This window comes from Sitophilus oryzae, unplaced genomic scaffold (assembly GCF_002938485.1).
Source record: "Sitophilus oryzae breed Bouriz unplaced genomic scaffold, Soryzae_2.0 scaffold_466_pilon_pilon, whole genome shotgun sequence".
NCBI lineage: Eukaryota > Metazoa > Arthropoda > Insecta > Coleoptera > Curculionidae > Sitophilus > Sitophilus oryzae.
This window is the reverse complement of record NW_022147047.1, coordinates 2,098,727-2,119,346: the sequence shown is the minus strand read 5'-3', so window position 1 is coordinate 2,119,346 and position 20,620 is coordinate 2,098,727. Positions and strand designations below refer to the sequence as shown.

The 20,620-nt window shown below is 31.7% G+C and overlaps 2 protein-coding genes across 3 annotated transcripts; both read right to left on the bottom strand.

The window, feature by feature from the left end:
* Position 1: 1 nt before the first annotated feature.
* LOC115886056 (UDP-glucuronosyltransferase 2B13-like) lies at positions 2-7,779 on the bottom strand. The gene is made up of 3 exons (XM_030905084.1): positions 7,374-7,779; positions 1,894-2,709; positions 2-618 (listed from the first exon to the last, which is right to left on the bottom strand). The coding sequence occupies exons 1-3, from the start codon at positions 7,615-7,617 to the stop codon at positions 116-118; spliced, it is 1,563 nt and encodes a 520-aa protein (XP_030760944.1). The 5' UTR covers positions 7,618-7,779; the 3' UTR covers positions 2-115.
* Positions 7,780-10,747: 2,968 nt separating this feature from the next.
* LOC115886061 lies at positions 10,748-19,593 on the bottom strand. Of its 2 annotated transcripts, XM_030905090.1 has the most exons (4): positions 19,277-19,593; positions 18,978-19,156; positions 11,854-12,058; positions 10,748-10,985 (listed from the first exon to the last, which is right to left on the bottom strand). In XM_030905090.1, the coding sequence occupies exons 1-3, from the start codon at positions 19,491-19,493 to the stop codon at positions 11,876-11,878; spliced, it is 579 nt and encodes a 192-aa protein (XP_030760950.1). In that variant the 5' UTR covers positions 19,494-19,593; the 3' UTR covers positions 10,748-10,985; positions 11,854-11,875. The 2 variants fall into 2 exon arrangements, with proteins under 2 accessions (XP_030760950.1, XP_030760949.1); XM_030905089.1 differs by lacking the exon at positions 10,748-10,985 and having other exon boundaries at positions 11,810-12,058.
* Between the last annotated feature and the right edge of the window lie 1,027 nt (positions 19,594-20,620).

Genomic DNA, 20,620 nt, shown 5'->3' with positions numbered 1-20,620 from the left:
TTTAAAAAGTTTTATTAAAAATAAAATCTCATTTTATTATATAAATTCGAGAAAAAAACTTGATAAAATTCTATAACTAAAATTTTTAAATAAATTTATAAAAAAATCTAAACAGCTAGTTTTTCTTCATTTTTTTCTTCTCCTCTTGACCAGCAAATATTTTGCCTAGTACAATACAAATTAATTTATAAAAAACAGCTAATATCACAAAAAATACAGCAAAAACATCTACACAGTATAACTTATACCAAGGTAGTTTAGTTGAGGCTAATCTCAAATGAGTTGCACCTTTATTTCTTATTACGTACTCTAACCAATAAACTGCCGTATCCAGAGGTTTCATAGGTCGGTCGTGGAAGACCCTGGACCTTGCCTGGGCATTTTCCCGGTATTTTGGGTTATCCAACAATTCTTTGATCAAGTTAAATACGGTTTCTTCACTGAAATTTTTGTCGTTGTAAGACAGTTTTATGGCGTATCCTAGTTGAGCTGCTTGGAAAGCGTTGTTGTACTGATCAGCGAATACTGGAATTGCCAATACTGGGACACCGTGGTAGATGGTTTCTTGAAGACTACCATACCCTCCGTGAGTAATGAACAGTTTTATATTGGGATGACCTAAAAAATAGTTAAATAAGAAAAATATTCGGCTTTATTTGTGCAGGGTGAGTCAATGATAAAGTCTATTCTATCATTTGTTTCGAGGTTTACAAAAAAAATATATGTAAAAGTTATAGGGAAGTTTAAGATAGACATTTTAAAATTATTAGAGTGTTTCAAAAATGTGTGGCTGATATAACACGTTTTTTTTTGGATGGTGCGGAAAGCATATTCTGTAGTATTCTTCGATAGCATATTCTGCAGATAAAATTAATTAAAAAAATTATGTCCTAAAAGGCTTCGTTTGGGAGATACAGGGATAGAAGTTTCATTTTTATTTCGATTTTTTTCAAATAATTTATAAAAAAAAATAGTCAATACATACATCATTATTGACAAAAAAATAAACGTGTTGAATATATAGTTATTTGACTGATATGATAAATTTGTGAACTTTTTTTTAAATTAATCCAATTTATGATTAATTCTACAAAAAAATGATTGAACTTTTGACACAAAGACATTTCAAATTTATGATTTCAGACTAATAACTATTTAGTCAACATGTTTAATTTATGTCAATGATGACAGTTATTGATAATTTCGATTCCAAATAGCTGGAGAACCATTACCCGTAGCGATTATTACCAAGAGATCTTTTTTACGTAAGAAATGTCGTAAATGAATATTTTTTACAGTAGTTTTATACAGGTACGGACGGAAAGTTATTAGTCTTCAAACCAGTTATATATTGGTGGCGCCCTCTACAAGTAGGAGTCATATTGACATGAAAGTCAAATTTTCCATGTTAAAAACTCTCAGAGATCAATTTTCATCTAGAAATCAGAAATTATTTGAAAAAAAATCTTCGAAACAAGGACAAGCATTTTAGGACATAATTTATAGGAACTTTTTAACTTATTTTTTTTATCTCCAGAATATACTGTCGAAGTTTTCGCAATACAGTTCTGACCACCCTGTATAATGATATTTACCTAAAATTAATAGTTTTAAAACATTTCAAGTTATTTAAGCAAATATTAGATTTCAATGTGGTAAAAAATTGTCAGTGGTGTTATTGTTTCTGAAGTTGAACTACTAAAATTTGGTAGGAGGGTTTACTAGAGATGAAGAAAAAGACATACATGTAAAGATATTTTAGATGCTACAGGGTGTGCAAATATATTTATGAATTTCACCTACTTAAAATAAAAAAATCTCAAACTTCGTTACACAAAATAGTCTGTATCCCAATTAGTTGCATAAAAACCAATTTATTTTATAAAAAAGTACCTAATAAATCCATCTGTGGTACCCATTTTCTTACAAACACATTTTCAGGCTTCCCAGGCAACGTTTCATCCTCAAACTTCCACAAAATCGTCTCCTTCAACCTGGCAAACACGTTCAAAAATATCTTCTTTTTCTCATCAGAAAAATCCTTGCTCTTCACGTGAGAGCCCATACTGAAGAATATCACGCCGTTTTTAGCATTGTCCATGATCTCCTGTAAATCTTTTGGTAGTTTTTTTGGTGGATCGATATGAAATCCGCCGATTTCGACCATGTTAGGTGACAAAGGTGCGGCGGGACGTAGACTTGCATGCGAACCAAGAAGAACCAGCGAAACATTGTCATAGAGATCAGCCACATCGGGAGGATTTCGGAACGCACCTTTTAAAATAGCATTGTTTCTTGGAAACAAATAATAATGCTTGAATATATAATCGTATAAAAAGAACCCTAAATTATGGGTGCGTTCAAAAAAATTCATGCCTTCGGAAAAATCACCCAACATAAAAAAATGTTTGACGTAAGAAGGTAACAATGTGTTGCCTACTTGATCGTTTACCCAGGGGTTTACTCCACCCATGCTGGTGAATATCACCAAGGGGCAGTTGTAGATATGGGCGAACACTTTCAGGCAGTCGTTCCAAAAGTGTTCGGTGATGACCAAGTCGAAGTGTTGCTTGGAATTCAAGAGTTTTTGTACGTTTGGATGGTGGAATGTGTCGTTCCATATGTGCTCGAACATGTATAGGTACTGGGTTACGCTTGAAATAGCGTAGTATTCCGGTACGTCCAGTAAGTTTTCATGGTTTAAGAGACCTAAAAAATAGATATTTAAGCTTCATTCAGAATCTCCAATTAGTGGAATAAATGAGTGGTTTCAATTAGCATAGAAGTTTGTTCCGTAACTTTAATGTAAGAATTCAAAATGTCAAAATTCGTGGTAATAATTTTCAATTTGTAGAAAAAAGTACCTAATAAACTTAAGCTTCATTCAGAACCTCGCAATTAGTGAAACAAATTAGTGGTTTCAATTGGCGTAGAAGTTTGTTCCTTTAATTTCAATGTAAGCATTCAGAACGTCAAAATTAGTGGTAGACATTTTCAATTAGTAGAAAAAGTTATCAAACTTTTAACTTTTCCACTATTTATCATCAGTCATTTTGGCGTTTGATTATCTTCCGTCAAGAGAAATTGTGGTTAGAAATCAAAAGTTGATTGTTTTATAAGCTAAATATTAGGCTTTCTCTATGTATACAACTGACTAACGCAAGCTGTTGCTAGGATATTCTATTAATTTTAATTGTGTTTTTTAGACATTGTAAATGATCCACAAAACATCCCCCTTTAGAACTTCGTCTATCATGTTAAGAAATGAAAGTAAATAATAAAGCACCTCTCGTGTTTGTTCGCACACAAAAAATTTCGTTTAATGCCTGTATATACCGGGTGCGTCCCAAAAGTGGCTCACACCTATAACTTTTTTATTTCTTACGATAAAAAAACGAGATTTGGTATGTTAGTATATGACATAAATTAGGATTGATTGACGTATTCAATTGTTTTTAGTCACTTCCTGTTTCACCGGAAATGACTACAACTTTTGATTTTTAAATGACACTCTCGGTATTATATAAAATGACACTCTGAATCGAATGATATATCATATGTCAACTTTTGACACCCAAGTAGCATTTTCACGACTTGCGACCACATGTTTACTAAACACAACGTTGGATTAGTTACAAAAAATAGTTAGCTCCCTACCTTTGGTATTAAAATAAATTTAAACGTTTTTATAACGTTGTGCCGACGTTGGACTAGTACTACAGCAAAGTAGAAGCTTCTGCGACGTCGAATAAACGTTGTCTTGTAACCTTTGTGTCTTGTAAGTGATCTGTAGGTGATTCTGTCCGAATCACGTAGTTACAACGTTGGACAATATAGAGTTTTCCGACGTCAGTTTCAGGACCTATTCCAACGTTATGCAAACGTCGTCTGTTTTACTAATTCCAACGTTGTTTAGATTTCCTTATTCTTACGTTGGTACGACGTCGAGTCACTACCTTTTTGCAACTGTATTGAACCATAACCTTAAATCTTAAATTTTCACTTCATTGTTCTGTTCAGTCAGTTCAGTGCTGTTTTTGTTTTTATAAAAAAACTTAATTAAAATGGGACATAAGAAAGGTACATATAAAACTAAATTTAAATATACATCGACATATATTACCGATAGTTTATCCACTCCCTCGTTTATTTAGATTATAGAGGGCGGCACAAAGCTAAACTCTAGGATGACTAAATTAGGCAATTTTGCGACTAGTATACTACCTGTTAAGGCCGAACTGCGACTTTATTAGTCCAGTATGCGACTACTCGAACTACTCCATCTTAATCTCCAAAACAACAAAGCGAAAGCCGCCATGTTGTTAAATAAGAAAATGTTTCGTTCCTAAAATAGCAATTCCTGCTTTTTGAATACATTAACTTGAAATATTTGTCCCTAAAAAACACGCGGAAACAATTTTTTCGACTGCGAATAAATTATTCTCATTTTACTAAAAAAAAAATTCAAGAAAATTTTTAAAACTTCTTTAATTTTAAGGCCCATTAGTATTTTTCAAAGTAGAAACAATACATTTATCAATAAAGTTGTTTGCGTTTAACTTTTTTGCCTTGGGTAACGAGTTACAGAGTCGGTTAAGGTGTTTCAATAATTATGATCTTCAAACATCCTCCACACTTAAATATTTTTTTTTGTTTCCCTTCACTGTCATCTGACATATGTCTCTAACTAAATCATAAAAATAATATTTTTACTATAATTATCCCAAGTTATGATAAAACGCGACTTAGACGCCATATTAGTTTTGTATTTCTGTAAATTAGGATTTTAAACAACGTTGCAGTTTGTACTAAATTAGACTTCTAGCCAACGTCGGTATCCAACGTCGTTTCGACCCAAAAATTATTCTCCAAACTAGTGCAGACTAGGGTTGGCACGAGGTTGTGCCGACGTTGCGCCCCGACGTTTGGTCGCGTGACACAACGTTGTCCCGACGTCCAAATGCTGCTTGGGCATATTCGCTCAAAAACAAATCGAATTTTAAATTTCAATCTAGAGTGCCATGGCTGTGTTAAAAACACTAATTTTTAATCAAGGATCCTTGGAAAAATAGATTTGATCGTCTAATGTTTTTAATATCTTGTCCTGGCCGGTTAAAAGATGCCCAAATTGTATTTTTAAACATATCTCAATTTTTTCAAATGGAACGAGGGCGGCTCATTAGCATATTTGGAAAAATTTTTTGGCATTTTTTTGCGAATAATTTGACAACCACAACCACACACTTGGCATTTCGAGTCAAATTGTCGTTATGAATCGCAGGTTACAATTTCAAATAAACCATATGCAAAAATGTCAAAAGGTGACATATAATATGTCATTCTATTCAGAGTGTCATTTTCTATCGAATAAAGTAAAAAAATATCCAGTGTGCCATTTAAAAATCAAAAGTTGTAGTCATTTCCGGTGAAACCGGAAGAGACCGAAGACAATTAAATATGTCAATCAGTTCTAATTTATGTTATATACTAACATACCAAATTTCGTTTTTTTATCTGAAAAAATAAAAAAGTTATAGGGGTGAGCCACTTTTGAGACGCACCCGGTATTTTTAGTATATTTTTTAAATTTACATTTTTTTAATATTACATTTAAATGAAATATATTACAATTATGTCAATTACAGGATTGCAAGCTTGTTTTCTAATTTTTTTTAAATAAAACGAATTATAAAATTTCAATATAGGTATGTATATTTGTCGTAGATATGAAAAAAGTAAAATATAAAATGGACAAACGCTTACTTACATTGCAATAAAACTTCCACTTTTTTTGCAATCCAAACGCAATATTTCTATTTCACAAATAAGAATATCCGACAACACGAAAATCACTGAAACTTCCGCGGCTGACAACGAAAACTGAAAAATATAACGGCACTTTTTATTTCGGACCATCAACATTACGCGGTACCATTATGTTTTTGTTTTTGAAATAATATAAAATATCTAATTATAACTTGTAAATTTTAATATTTTAACATGATTTTAACTATTTCTGACAATAACAAACTTTTTGTTATCAAGATGACATTTTAGACGGCAACTGACATATGTATATGTCATAATATTTGAATTTTAAATATGTATGTAATATAAGATGTAATATAATTTAAATTAATATATTGCAATTTTATGCTAATAAAACATTTATACATTGACAAAATACAACAAAGTCTAATAATATAGTTTGAAAACAATGAATATTGAATTAAAATTAAAAATGTTAAGCGCGACCCCCTGTGTCAAAATTCGATGATTAAATTTTCGCAATTTTACACCATTTGATGACTGGTGGCGCCTCTAGTGTTTGTTCGGGCGGTTGGTCTTTTACTCCCGCTTATGGCCATTAAAGAAAAAGTTCTAAAGGGGGATGTTTTGTGGAATGATCGTAAACTAAAAAATATAAAGTGTACTTGAGACCACTAAGTTATTCTACTAACTGCGAGGTTCTGAATGAAGCTTAACTGAAACCATTAATTTATTCCACTAATTGAGAGGTTGTGAATGAAGCTTAAAGTGTAATAATTGTAACCACCAATTTTTATTTCACTAATATCGAGGTTCTGAATGAACATTAACTTATTACCCTATGCTACAATGTCACATGCATACATCTACAATAGGGTGCAATTTTTTTTTCTTTTTAAATACCCTGAAATTATCGTTCAGGATGATGAAAAAAAAATCTGGTAAAGTTTTTAATATTAATATTAAGAGGTGCCATTCCATTTAAATAACACGGAGAAACAATGTTTTTTACTTTAGAATTTTATTGAGTTCTAAGTTCTAACAAATCAGCATTTTGTAAAAATGAATACATATTAGGAAGTAGGAAATCGAACGGTCTTCAGAACAAGTCTTATATGAATTTTTCATTTTAATCTTCCCGTTTGATATATTTTTGAGCCATTATTTCGTTAAAAAAAATTACTGAAAAATTGGGATGTGGCTTTTTTTTTATAAGAGACCAAAAATTTAGTAAATTTTAGAGGAACCATTTTGCGAAAAGAAAACCTGTCGTCCGTGGAGTTAGCTATTAAAATATTTATACTAAAATTTATATAGTGTTGGGGATAGTTTTCACCCTTCCCGTACTTTTTCTTGATTTTTGTGAAAGGTAAGTGTTGAAGCACTTAGCAAAACATAGTCACCCAAAGTCTCATTCGAATGGAAATAAGGGTTTTTAAAATATAAGTGAAAAAAGTGAAAAAATTTAAGTGAAAAAAACCTAAACTAACAAGGAACACCTACCTATAATTCAAATCAAAATACAGTAAAATTACACCCCCGCAAAAATATTTTATAAATTGAAAGTGTAAAACAGTGTATTTATAATCAAGGACTTTACTTACTTTCATATTCTTCTGCAAACCCAGTCAACACTACATTAGTAATACTGCCGTTTTTCAGAGGTAGTTTATTTTTATATGCACTAATCACAGTAACGTCGTGTCCCGCATCAGCTAAGCCCTTCATCAGGCGATCTGTCAGAATGTTTACACTTTTCCCGGCCAAAGGAAACACGCCTAAAATCCGAGCAGAAAGGGAACATTGCACGAAAATCGATAGAATAATCGAAAATATGAACAAACGCATCGCAAGTGAAGTCAGAGTCGATTTCGCGTCAACTGGATGACGAGCGATCGACCTTGTCGTTTTTTCTCTTTAAAATAGTAGTCAATTATGTAATTCGTGTGGACGAACATAACACGAAGATATTTATCAAAACATTGTTTATAAATGAATAACATTAGACCAGAACAGCGCAAAACGTATAATATTCGTCTAGTCATGTACGCGTGTATGGTGAGGATGTACAAAATTATCGATATCGAAAATTCGATACTGAAGAATCATACCCCACTGGCAAACAATGTTTGAGAGAAGAGGAAAGAGAAAATGAATGACACAACGGACGAATAAACAATGCGTATTTATTATGAAACCGTATTAAATATTTTAACAATATTTTAATTTAGTTTCCACACACTATTTCCGCAAATGTAGAATAGGAAGGGGGTAGTGGGGGTGGAGATGTGTATTTTCTTATGGTGGAAGTACACACTCGCCGAGGCGACCCGAGGCGCGACAAAAATGGACGATTCTGATCAATAGCCGCGTGTATACCGCTAATTTTTTGTGGCGCCTCGGGTCGCCTCGGCGAGTATGTATACTTCCAGCATCACAGCTCTTTCGGATGGAGCGGAGCGTCCGCGAGAGACCGTCCGTCGTGTTTTTTCAAGATAGCCGTCGCGCGTCGGACGAAATCATCCTGACGGAGCATACGCGACCCATGTGAAATTGTTCATATAAACTCATGGTGCTTGCTCAAAGTCGCTTCATAAAGCGCTGTTAGAGCGTAGTCGTTTTTTTGCTCGCTTTTTTGCCTTCCTATTATGTATGTCCCCTTTCTATATCTGCATTCAGTTCCCAAACCAAACCATACCTTCCGTTTCCATTCCATATCCATTCCATATCCGTTCCGTATTTTTTATTGCATTGACGCTTCCGTTCCGTATCGGTTCCATACTTTTTAATTTGTACAATTTTTATCATTACGAAAGTTTTATTTTAAATATTTGTATCTTTTGATAGATATCAGGCCAAGGCCTTACATCTATGGAAAAGAAAATGTAACGGAATGGGTATAGAACTAAATGACATATGCCTATACACCTTGCAATTTGCAGACGACTAGGCCATAATTGCAAACGACAAAGATGACATGGAATATATAGTGCGGAAAATAATTGAAGAATATGCTAAATGGGGTCTCACAGTAAATATCTTATTTTAGACAATAATATGGAAATTAGGGCATGTGAAGATTACAGATACCTGGGATCGATATTTACACGAGATGGATCGGACGTTAGAGAAATAAACAACAGAGTAATACAGGCACGAAGAGTTATCAGATGCATAAATGGCATTCTATGGAGCACTGAAATTACAAAAAACAGGAAATATAAAGTTACGTTTTTCGTCGGTTCCGTGTGGATAGAAAGTCACAATTTATTTAAAATCCGAGGGCGGGCCATATTGTGAGGTTAGGTCGAGTCCACACCGGCCCGCAACAATAATATATACGAGACACTAGTTAGAAGCATATTACTCTATGGATGTGAAACATGGCGACTCACTGAAAGGAATAAAAGGAAATTAGAGACAACAGAAATGGACGCGATTAGAAGAGCAATGAGAATTTCACGGAGGGATAAGATCAGAAATGAAGACATTAGACAACAGATGGGAATAGAGGGAACAATAGTAAATGATATAGAACAAAAACAATTAATATGGTACGGCCACGTTCAGAGATTGCACAATGAAAGAATTCCAAAACAACTAATTCATTGGATACCACCTGGTAAACGAAAGAGAGGACGTCCCAAGAAAACATGGATGGAAGGAATAAGAAGGTCGATGAGCGAGAAAAATCTGACCGAAGATCAATGGGAAAATCGCACAGGGTGGAAGTTAGGCATCGGACAACGCCGTAGGACGTTCTGACCCGAAATATTATATCATGTAATTGAATGAGACAATGCACACTATTCGTTCCGTTTCCCTTCCGTTCCATATGCTTTTCCCCATACATTTTTAGGGCGGACGGACTAAAGCGTATCGGAAACAGCGTTGTAAAGCTCTTACATTAAATCTTAAATTCTCTTAATTAAATTTATTACCTTTTTCAAAGCTGGTACAAATGTAAGAGCTTTACAACGCTGTTTCCGATACGCTTTAGTCCGTCCGCCCTAAAAATGTATGGGGAAAAGCATATGGAACGGAAGGGAAACGGAACGAATAGTGTGCATTGTCTCATTCAATTACATGATATAATATTTTATGTAAACGGAAGGGAAACGGAAGGTAGCCGATACGGAAGGTATAGTGAGAATCAATCTTAATTCCTCCGATTCTAGCGTTGCCTTGCCAAAGAGAAATTCGTTGGCGATCTAGAACCTCGCTATAAACCTCACTATTATGTGCTCTGCTGTTTCAGGATATTTATGGTAGAGTCTGCACTAAAGACTTTCATGATACAAGTTGAGCTTGTTCAAATAGCACTTGACAGCCATATATGACATCAAGAGATCTGGTGTAATTCGCACTATATTATTCCTTTTGAGCTATACCCCTTCCTTTATAGTTTTAGGATTAGGTGATTACAGAGGACGTCTGTGCAGTTTTACTGCACTATAATAGGGCCACACATTTTGTTATTTTCAGTATTGAATCTGGACTATGAATAATGAAGGAGAGAAAAAATAAAGAAACCCAGTATATCGATAACTTTTTCTGAAAATGGACATGCTTAGTTCGTTGTAAATAACAATATGCTATAATTTTTTAATATCCGTCCTTAAGTATATTTATTCTATTAAACCAATGCGTGACATGGCGGTATCAAAATAGCACTTTCAACTCAGTTTATTGTTAATAATTGAGGACTAAATTTTATAGGAGGAATTTATCTATTTTAAATATGAAGCTAATAATATAACATACCTAACTAAAATTCTGTTTTCAATAATATTAGAATTATCTTGTCGAAAAATACACCGTAGTAATAATTTCAAGTTTGTAATACATTTTTTTAGTACAAATTCAAATTTAACAGTAAAAAGCTTCTTAACAAGAATAAAATCTCTAAATAGAGAATGTGATTTCTTTGTAAATACACAGGGTGGGCCTAAATAAATGCAATTATTTTCACGGCTGGTATATCTCGATAAAAGAAACATATTTTTTGTTTATGGTTTTTCAAAATAAGTCCAAAATAACCTTAGAGCTTCGAGTTATATTACCTTGAAAATTTTAAAAATAATGATTTTTTCCTAAATTTTGAAAAACACTGTTGCATCTTTTCTGATCCATCTTTTCTAAGTTTTCTTTCTTATAAATTTAGTCTACTACCTATGTTGCCATATTATTTAGAAATTATGTATTTTAACTAAAACCTAAAAGAAATCCAAAAATTTTTTCAAAAAATCGAAATTTTCAAAAAAAATTTTTTCGTGGAATGACTCATAGACGTGTTTCTGGGGTTGAAATAATATTAAATATCAATAAAGAAAAATCATGCACAAAACTTGTGTTTCTCACACTAAAATTCATGTTAATCATATCTGATCCAAGCAATACAAAATATTTAAAGTTTGCGTATAAATATCATTTAGAAAAAGTGCAAATTTAAAAAAGATTTCATCATTTCAAGCAAAAACAGTATTATACAGAGTGGTCCGTATTGTAATTGGGAAACCGCGGCAGAGCATATTCTGCAAATAAAAATACGTTCGTATAAAACCATGTCCTAAAATGCTTCGTTGTTGGAAATACAGGGTGTACGTGTACAATTTTCATTTTTATTTGTTTTTTTTAATAATTTCTGAATTTACGTCCATATTTGGATGAAAACTGATCTGGGAGATTTTTGACATGAGAAGTTTGATTTTGATGTTAATATGGCTTCTACTGGTAGGGGGAGCAACATAAATGTTTGTTAACTGTTTTGAGGAGTAATAACTTTTAACTTTTCATCCGTTCCTGTATTAAACTACTGGTAAATTGAAATAAAAATGAAACTTCTACACCCTGTATCTCCGTAACGATTTACATTTTTACATTTAGGATATACATTTATACGAGCTTTTTACTTATTTTTATCTGCAGAATATGCTGCCGAAGTTTCCCGAATACAATTCAGACCACCCTGTATATTCACTTCCTACGTACTAAGACAAAACTGTATTTTACTGTTTAAATAACAAAACAAAAATGCACTGCACAAATATCAATTTAATATGAAAAAATATATATAAAATATACCTGACACATAAAAATTATAAGATTATATTTCGACGTTGTCTAATTTATCACCCAACGGTTTGGTGAAATTCGAATTTTTATTGAAAATTTTTGTTCCGGTAGATGGTTTTGTCACACCCGGTAATATTTTGCTTCGATCCTTCTGCAGAGTGAAACTATAGAGCGACATAGGCGTTGAAGAGTACAAGGGGTATTTTTGGTAAAGCTTCAAAAAAAAATATTTTATTAATAATCTTGTATGCCTATAAGTGATACCAATTAAACTTTTAGTTACATAATTGAGGGCGCGATTTTTAAATTCATTGTTGCCAACCATGTAATTATTATATTCCCCATATTCGGCGCCGGGCTAACTAACTGGAATTTAAATCTCCCGCGGGGGATTAATGCTCTAAAAATGTCAAGTTGCCACATTTATTTGTTTTCCTGACAGTGTCATTCGTTTTGACACTTTAGTTTTGTATTTCGAGTTTTGGGTTCAAGTTAATTGTGTTGTGATACTTTAAGCTTAAAAATGTTTACTAACAGACTTTGCAGTCGAACATTGTTCTTTTTAGAACCTCTTTTAATGCGAAGTGTACAAGATAGCTTAATAGCCGATGCAAAAAAGGATCGCAACCTTATTAGAATATTTTGAACAGGAAAGCGGTAGTAATGGCTCTTTATGTCCCTTAAGTGCCGTTAAGGAGGTGAGTTTTGTTAATGTAAATATAACTGTTTATACAGGGTTGTTCACCACATACGACACGGAGTATTGTAGCTAAACGATTAGATTTTTACAAATTGTAAGTTTTGGGTTCGTTGAAGGATTATTAGAGCTACAATTTAAAAATATTTTTACAAGATACAGAGTGTCCCAAATAAATAAAAAATATCAAAGTTTTATTTTTTACATGGAACACCCTGTATATTATTACATTTTTAGTTTCTACGATTAAAATAAAGGTAAATTTGATAAAGGTTTATTACACTTAAACCTTGCCGTTTCTGAAATATTTTCAATTTTGTGAAATTGCAGTGAAAATTTTAAGGCTTCATTTCTCCCAGGGTATCAAAGTTTTTATTACTAAATATTTACTGAAGTTTATTTATCGATCAGTTATTGTGCTGCAATAATAAAAATTGTACTACCTTATACAGAGTATCCAAAATTTTATTTTAAATAGTTAATATCTTTAAACGGCAATAACTTGTTTAATTTAAATGGAACACCCTGTTTATTTTATGAGAATTAGATGCACAATTTAATTGTCTATCAAATTGTATTATACCATTTTTTACCTATCTCTTCAAGTTTCGGTAGAAAATGCATTTTCTTGTAATTTAAAACTCATTTATCAATATACCCATGGAATACTGACATTTTAGATTATTTTTAAAGATGTACCAAATTTTTAAAGAGTACAGATACTAATATTGTTGATATAGTTTGTTTATTTCATTAAAAATTAAAAAGAAACTGTTTAAATATTTGTTAAAGAGGACCAATTAATATGATTCCAGTATTCAAACTACATTAATTGACTGTTTGCGTTGATTAATAATAATTACTCCAAACACTAAATAACTAAATTTTGTATGTGTATTAGCCAGTGTGGTAAAAAGTAACACAAAGTAACAAGTTGCAACAGAGACACCTTAGACAACTCTTAAGAATTAAATGGTTCCATTACGTCTCAAACGTATCGGTTCTTGAAAAAGCTAACTGCGAGAGTATTGAAGTCATGGTTACAAAATCCCGATTAAGATGGGCTGGTCACGTATGCAGAATGCAAGAAAACCGCATACCAAAATCACTGCTTTACGGTGAGCTTGTAGACGGTAAGAGGAGGCCAGGTGGACAACTCAAAAGGTACAAGGACATTTTCAACGAAAACTTAGGGGATTAATGTGCAGAATGAGTGGAAGTAGCAGCTCACAATAGAACTCAATGGAGAAGAATTGTAAACTCAGTTAACAGCGAGAACCAAAAAGTTAAGAGGCAACAAAGCAATGAGATTTTTGAATGTCCGGAGTGCGGTAGACAAATAACATCACGTATTGGGCTTTTCAGTCACAGAAAGGCTCATGAAAGAAAACGCCTTGCGTGACCATCTTCTGATGCGTGTCAAATACTCGTCAGCGAGTAATGGCAGTAGTAGTAGTGGTAAAAAGTAACACCTTAAAAATGATATTTCATTTTTTGACAAATGCTTATTTATAACAACAGACATATTCATATTCATAACTTATTATTATATTGATTTCTGATTCAAATCCACATTTATTTAGAATAATTTCTTAACGAACATAATTAAGTATGTAATTAATTAGTATTTGGGCGGAAATAATGGTGGTATATTTAATTAATGGTATACTCTTTTATAAAGATTTAAATAGTTTTCTTTTTGCATACAAATGTGCTAGTAATATTATCATTTTGCTAAAAACGATAATATTACTAGCCTGTACATTTTGTACCTTTGTTGCTTTAAAAACAATGTAAGATGTCAATATTTCATAGGTATATTAATAAATGAGATGATAGGTAAAAAATGGTATAATACAATTTGATAGACAATTAAATTGTGCATCTGTTTCTCCTAAAATATACAGGGCATTCCATTTAAATTAAACAAGTTATTGCCGTTTAAAGCTAAAAATAATTTAAAATAATGTTTTAGACACTCTCTATGAGGTAGTATTATTGTTATTATTACAACTCAATAACTGATCAATAAATAGACTTCAGTAAATATTTAGTATTAAAAACTTTGATACCCTTGGAGAAATGAAGCCTTAAAATTTTGACTGCAATTTCACAAAATTGAAAATATTTCAAAAACGGTAACGTTTCAGTGTGATAAACCTTAATTAAATTTACCTTTATTTTAATCGTAGAAACTAAAAATGTAATAATATACAGGGTGTTCCATTTAAAAAATACAACTTTGATATTTTTATTTATTTCGGACACTCTGTATCTTGTAAAAATATTTTGAAATTGTAGCTCTAATAGTCCTGCAACGAACCCAAAACTTACAATTTGTAAAAATCTAATCGTTTAGCTACAATACTCCGTGTCGTATGTGGTGAACAACCCTGTATATTTATAATTAATGTATTTTTGTTTCCTAAAATATTTTGATTAAAAGAAAATATGAAAACGTGGGCAACGCTGTGCCGGTCAAGCTTAATCACGTGACTAAAAGTTTTTTTGATATGAACTATAGACATATCCTCACTAAAAACTAATACAAAAATACACAAAGTCACACTAAATTGGGTGTCTCAATAACCTTTTTCTAATGAAATACCTCCGATGTATACAAAGCAAGAAAGGGTATAGCCCATAGACTTAAAATAAAATATAGACTACACTATTTACATCTCAACGCGGTCAAAGAAGCTTTTTTGTACACATGTTAACTTCTGGGTACAGTCGACCGAGCCTTCCTCATCCAGCCTATGTTGTCACGTCTTTAATATTATCAATATTTTTTTCTTTGTTATTATATTGAGATATTAATACTACAGTTTAATAAAGTAGGTTTTAATATTCCATAGATGTATTAAATAGTCCTTATACTACTAAATTATAAGTCGGATACTGTTTAAAAGGATAAGTTCTTTACAATATGACAACACCGATTAGAGGCGAGAGCCTATTCATTCATTTATTACCTTGTAGTACGTGTCGCACGTGTGCGGTAAAGCTTTGTTGCCGCTATCTCCCCGGCTGTATTAACGCATTTTCTTAGCTTGTAGTCCTTAAATGTTTATTTTATTGACTTTTTCTGTTCAAGAACTATAAAATATGGTTCGCCAGTGCCAAATTTACAAGAAATTTGACTTAAATAATGCATTTAAGTCTTGAAACGACTTTCGACCGGTAGGCAACTCTCAATTTACCCATTAGGAGTCAGTGGCGTTGTTGTAAAAAGGCGATTATTTAGATATTTTAGTAAAATGTAAAATCTGAATTTTTTCTCTTACATTATTTACTTACTTACATTGTAACAAAATCATAATTATAACCCTGTTAATAATTAATAATGTTTTTATTAAAAATATATTCCGGTTTATTCTAAAATTATCTTCAGAATCTAAAATAACATACAAGAATTTTAAAATGATATTACATTATAAAACAATATTTTTTAATATACCGGGTCGTCTCAAAAGTGTCTCACCCCTATAATTTTTTTATTTTTTTAGATAAAAAAACAGATTTGTATGTTAGTAGGTATATATGACATAAATTAGAATTTATTGACGTATTCAATTGTTTTTGGTCTCTTCCTGTTTCACCGAAATGATGACATCTTTTGATTTTTAAAGGCACCCTCGGTATATTGCTACTTTATTCGATAAAAAATGACACTCTGAATAGAATGACATATCATATGTCAACTTTTAAATTTCAATCTAGGGTACCATGGTGTTGTTAAAAACACTAAGTTTTAATCAAGGAGCCTTGGAAAAATAGTTGTGATCGTCTAATGGGTTTCGTGTCTTGTCTAGGCCGGTTAAAAGATGTACAAATCGTATTTTTAATCATACATACGTCAATTTTTTCAAATGGAACAAGGGTGACTCATTAGCATATTTGGAAAAAGCATTTTTTTATGAATATATTGATACCACATACTTGGTATTTCGAGTCAAATTGTCGTTATGAACCGCTTGTTACAATTACACAATTAAACCATATGCGAAATGTCAAAAGTTGACATATGATATGTCATTCTATTCAGAGTGTCATTTTCTATCGAATAAAGTAGAAATATACCGAGGGTGCCGTTTAAAAATTAAACGTTAGAGTCATTTCCGGTAAAACAGGAAGTGACCAAAAACAATTGAATGCGTCAATCAATCCTAATTTATGTCATATACTAACATACTAAATCTTGTTTTTTTTATTTGAAAATATAAAAAAATTATGGGGATGAGCCACTTTTGGGACACACCCGGTATAATAAAGACAGTACCGAGTTAAATAAATGTAGTTTTTATTTTATCCACTTCCTATCACCTTCCTTGCTTTAATGGAACAAATTTATGTTATCTCTAATTTACATAATAAGACATCACTTAACCAGATAAAAAACTACAACAATCATATTTTTTTTTCTCTCGCTGTCGCCGATTCTATTATATCTGTGGAATAGATTCTGTTTTGATTAATATTAGGGGTTGTAAATGTTTGACTAAAATTAATAATTTATTATTAATTTCAAAAATTACCTAATTTCGATTATAAAATTTCTTCTATAACGTGTATTTTATTATTTTTATCCTTTTCTAAGGGCTCTAAGACGTTTTTTTCTAAACTTTTATTTAAAAAACCTGTCATAAATCTTAATAAAATATAACAAAGTTTAAATACGATATATTTTTAATTTAATTATAGCTTCATTAAAATAAAAAATTTATCCGGCTATGATACGGAGAGTTCAGGTGTACTTGAGAAACGAAAGACAGTGTTGTGTTTCTCGGCAGAGTCGTCAGGGAACGACCGTTATGACAGAGACAACCTATCTATCGCTCGTGTCGCACTCGTTATAACCTAAAACAATAACACAACAACATCACAACAATAACAAGACATTGTCTGACCGCATGTTCCAGCTATTTATGAATGAGATGCTCAGTCTATATTTTATTTTAAGTCTATGGTATAGCCGGATTAATATGGGTAATCTGCCTCCGCGCCTTTTTTAACTCGCACTCAGGGGTTTCGTGTCTTGTGAGATTTTCAACAAAAACTTTTTTTTAATTTTATTTTTATAGTAAAATTCAAAATTAATTAATGATGATTTTTTTTCTAATTTTTAGAAGTCTAAGACATGAAAAAATAATATGATCATGATTCTTAAACAAAAGCCGATTTCTAGCGGAGAAAAGAAAATTAAAATCTTCATTTTTTTTAACCTTTGTGAAATATATCACTCACTAAAAAAGTCAGAAAATGTCTTTTATACTTCTTTACACTTAGGAATTTTTTGAAGTGGTGGAAAAATATGAAAAAAATTAAAAACTCATTTTTGTTTAGTTTAAAAAGTGAGTAGAAAATATTTTTTCGTTAAAAATACATCCTTGTCAGAAATAAACATAAAAATTATTATAAAAAATGAGCCCGAGAACATTTTAGAAAAAAATATTTTAGAAAAAAAAATGAGTTTTTAATTTTTTTCATATTGTTCCACCACTTCAAAAAATTATAACAAATTCCTGAGTGTAAAGAAGTATAAAAGACATTTTCTGACGATTTTTAGTAAGTGACAAAGACAATATTTCATAAAGGTTAAAAAAATGAAGATTTTAATTTTCTTTAATCCGCTAAAAATGGGCTTTTTGTTTAAGAATCATGATCATATTATTTTTTCATGTCTTAGACTTCCAAGAATTAGAAAAAAATATCATTAATTAATTTTGAATTTTACTATAAAAATAAAAATAAAATTGAAAAAACAGTTTTTTTTGAAAATCTCGAATACCGTTTGAGTTAAAGAGCTAAAAATTTAGGTGAATTATTTTGATTCCAGACCAAATCGATCCCCTGAGAGCGAGTTACAAAAGCCGCGGGAGCAGATTCCATATATTAATCCGGCTATACCCTTTGATTTTTTTTATTGTAGTTTTCTTGAGTTACAAATATTTCGATTATTTTTTGAATTATTATTGTTGTATGTGGTATGACCGAGGCCACGAGAATGATTGAGTAATTAATAGTAAACACAAATCATACACCGCCAATACTCCTCAACTAATTCTTTTGTAGATGATCATTCCAATTTAGAAAAAAATAGCCGGTCTTTCCAAATCACATAAATTCTTGTAAATAAAATGTAACATTGAATTTAACAATGACCAAATCATAATCATATTTTTGCTGGTATTTTAATTTTAAGCTGTCCATGGACCGTATTATAAATTTTACTAATTTGGCGATAACTAAAACAATTTTTATTTATTAGAAATAAATTTGGTATGTTTCGACGTCTTCGATGAAGTAGATTTTTCCTTTAAATAACGATTTTTTAATATTATAGCTATTCTAAAAAATCAAATAGGTATTCGGAATAGAACAAAGAACAAAGGTACCGAGACACTGTGAACAGAATCCTTTCCTAGTCCCTTACATCTGTCATTTTCTTGTAGAACTCATCGTCAGGGTTAAATCCTTCACTGTTAAAATTACCGCCGTACTCCGTACAGTACTTTTCCTCTAGATCCTCCTCCTCCGCTTTTTCATTTTCATTCACTATTTCGGCCAATGCTTCGTCTCGAAATTTTTTCAAAAGAGCTGCGCGTCTTTTTCCTGATAAAGAAATCAATATAGACTTTTGTTAATTTTAATAAGAAAAAAAAATTAATTGAAGACCAGAAGACGAAAGTCAAATTCCTTACACTTTTTCAACAAAATAATGAAAAACCTCACCCAAAATATTATCGCTCTCCTCTTTAAGGGGGTACATGTAAGTCTCCTTCATAGTAGAACACAAAGGGGGTTGTTTAACAGTCCAAAAAGCATCACGAATAAGCCATTTTTTACTTGCCCCTTTGTATTCCTCAGTCCAACATTTTTCCTGTAAACTTTCGTTGTCTTCGAAATCAGAAGGTTGGTCGGCAGACTGATGAATTATATTTTCTTGCATTTTTATCAATCTAATACTTTTAGACGAAAGAATGAACAGATATGCTGTTTAAATTTTCAACATTGACAAAACTGACACCTGATACTACATGGAGACTACGTAATTTGAAGTTGATTGATCGATAAGTTGATGAAGCAGGAATAGGTAACCATGGCAACAGAATTAATATCTATGATATCTTTGAATAAAAAGATTAAGGATAAGGAGCATATCAAAAAACTTACGAGCCCTAACAACTAAATGTTCGGACAAACAAAAATTTATTAAAAACCTTTATTTTCATTAACTGAATTATTTACATTTAAGAACTACATTAAAAATATATTAAAATCTAACATTTCTAATGAGTATTTAAATAGTTTAGATTCTATAAACATTAAAATAAACTGTAGGCCAATAAATAAACAAAAATATTACACAATATCGTGATAACTAAATGTTCGGACACTTTAAAAAATAACTGTTCTAATATGGCGTTACATCGGCATGAACTTTTGCAACCGCTGCATGTTTGTTTGGCATTGTTTTTATTAATGATTGACATACGCCAGAGTAAACATTTTGCCATAATTCACTTAATATCATCGTCAAATGGGCAAAGGTTTCTTTGGGATCGTGGCACAATTTTTGTTTTGTTCTATGCCACATGTCTCGATAACATTAAGGTCCGGACTGTGCGAAGGTCATGAGGTGACCTTGATGTTCATGTCCCAAAACCGTTTTTTAGTAGTTTTAGTCATATGGCATGCCCCGCCATCCTGCTGAAATATAAAATTCATATCCTGGTAAAGGCCTCTCGCACTTGGCACAAAACTGTTTTTCAAAATTTCATGATATTTTGACAAATTAGTTGTGTAGAAAGGCACCTCATACCTTCCTAGACCCATTGCGGACATAAACTCTAAAAGCATAATGTCTTTAGGAAATTCCACTGTCCATCTTTCATAAAGATAATGCATGCGTGCAGATGTAGTCGTTGAACTTGCAATATGCGATTAGAATTGTCAGCGTCGGATTGGAACTTCTGATGTCACAAACTACAAAAATGACATTAAGGTAAAATATTTAATTATTTCCCAATCCGACACTAATAATTCCAATCGCAAATGGCAAGTGCACGAATTACA

Excerpts from the sequence above, each read along its gene's own strand:
- LOC115886056 (XM_030905084.1), bottom strand. The coding sequence starts at position 7,617 with ATGCGTTTGTTCATATTTTCGATTATTCTATCGATTTTCGTGCAATGT. Across the intron at positions 2,710-7,373 it reads GTTTGCAGAAGAATATGAAA|GTCTCTTAAACCATGAAAAC; the intron begins GTAAGTAAAGTC and ends TCTATTTTTTAG. Across the intron at positions 619-1,893 it reads ACCACAGATGGATTTATTAG|GTCATCCCAATATAAAACTG; the intron begins GTACTTTTTTAT and ends ACTATTTTTTAG.
- LOC115886061 (XM_030905090.1), bottom strand. The coding sequence starts at position 19,493 with ATGCAAGAAAATATAATTCATCAGTCTGCCGACCAACCTTCTGATTTC. Across the intron at positions 19,157-19,276 it reads GGAGAGCGATAATATTTTGG|GAAAAAGACGCGCAGCTCTT; the intron begins GTGAGGTTTTTC and ends TTTCTTTATCAG. Across the intron at positions 12,059-18,977 it reads TCTACAAGAAAATGACAGAT|CTTTACCAAAAATACCCCTT; the intron begins GTAAGGGACTAG and ends TTTTTTTTGAAG.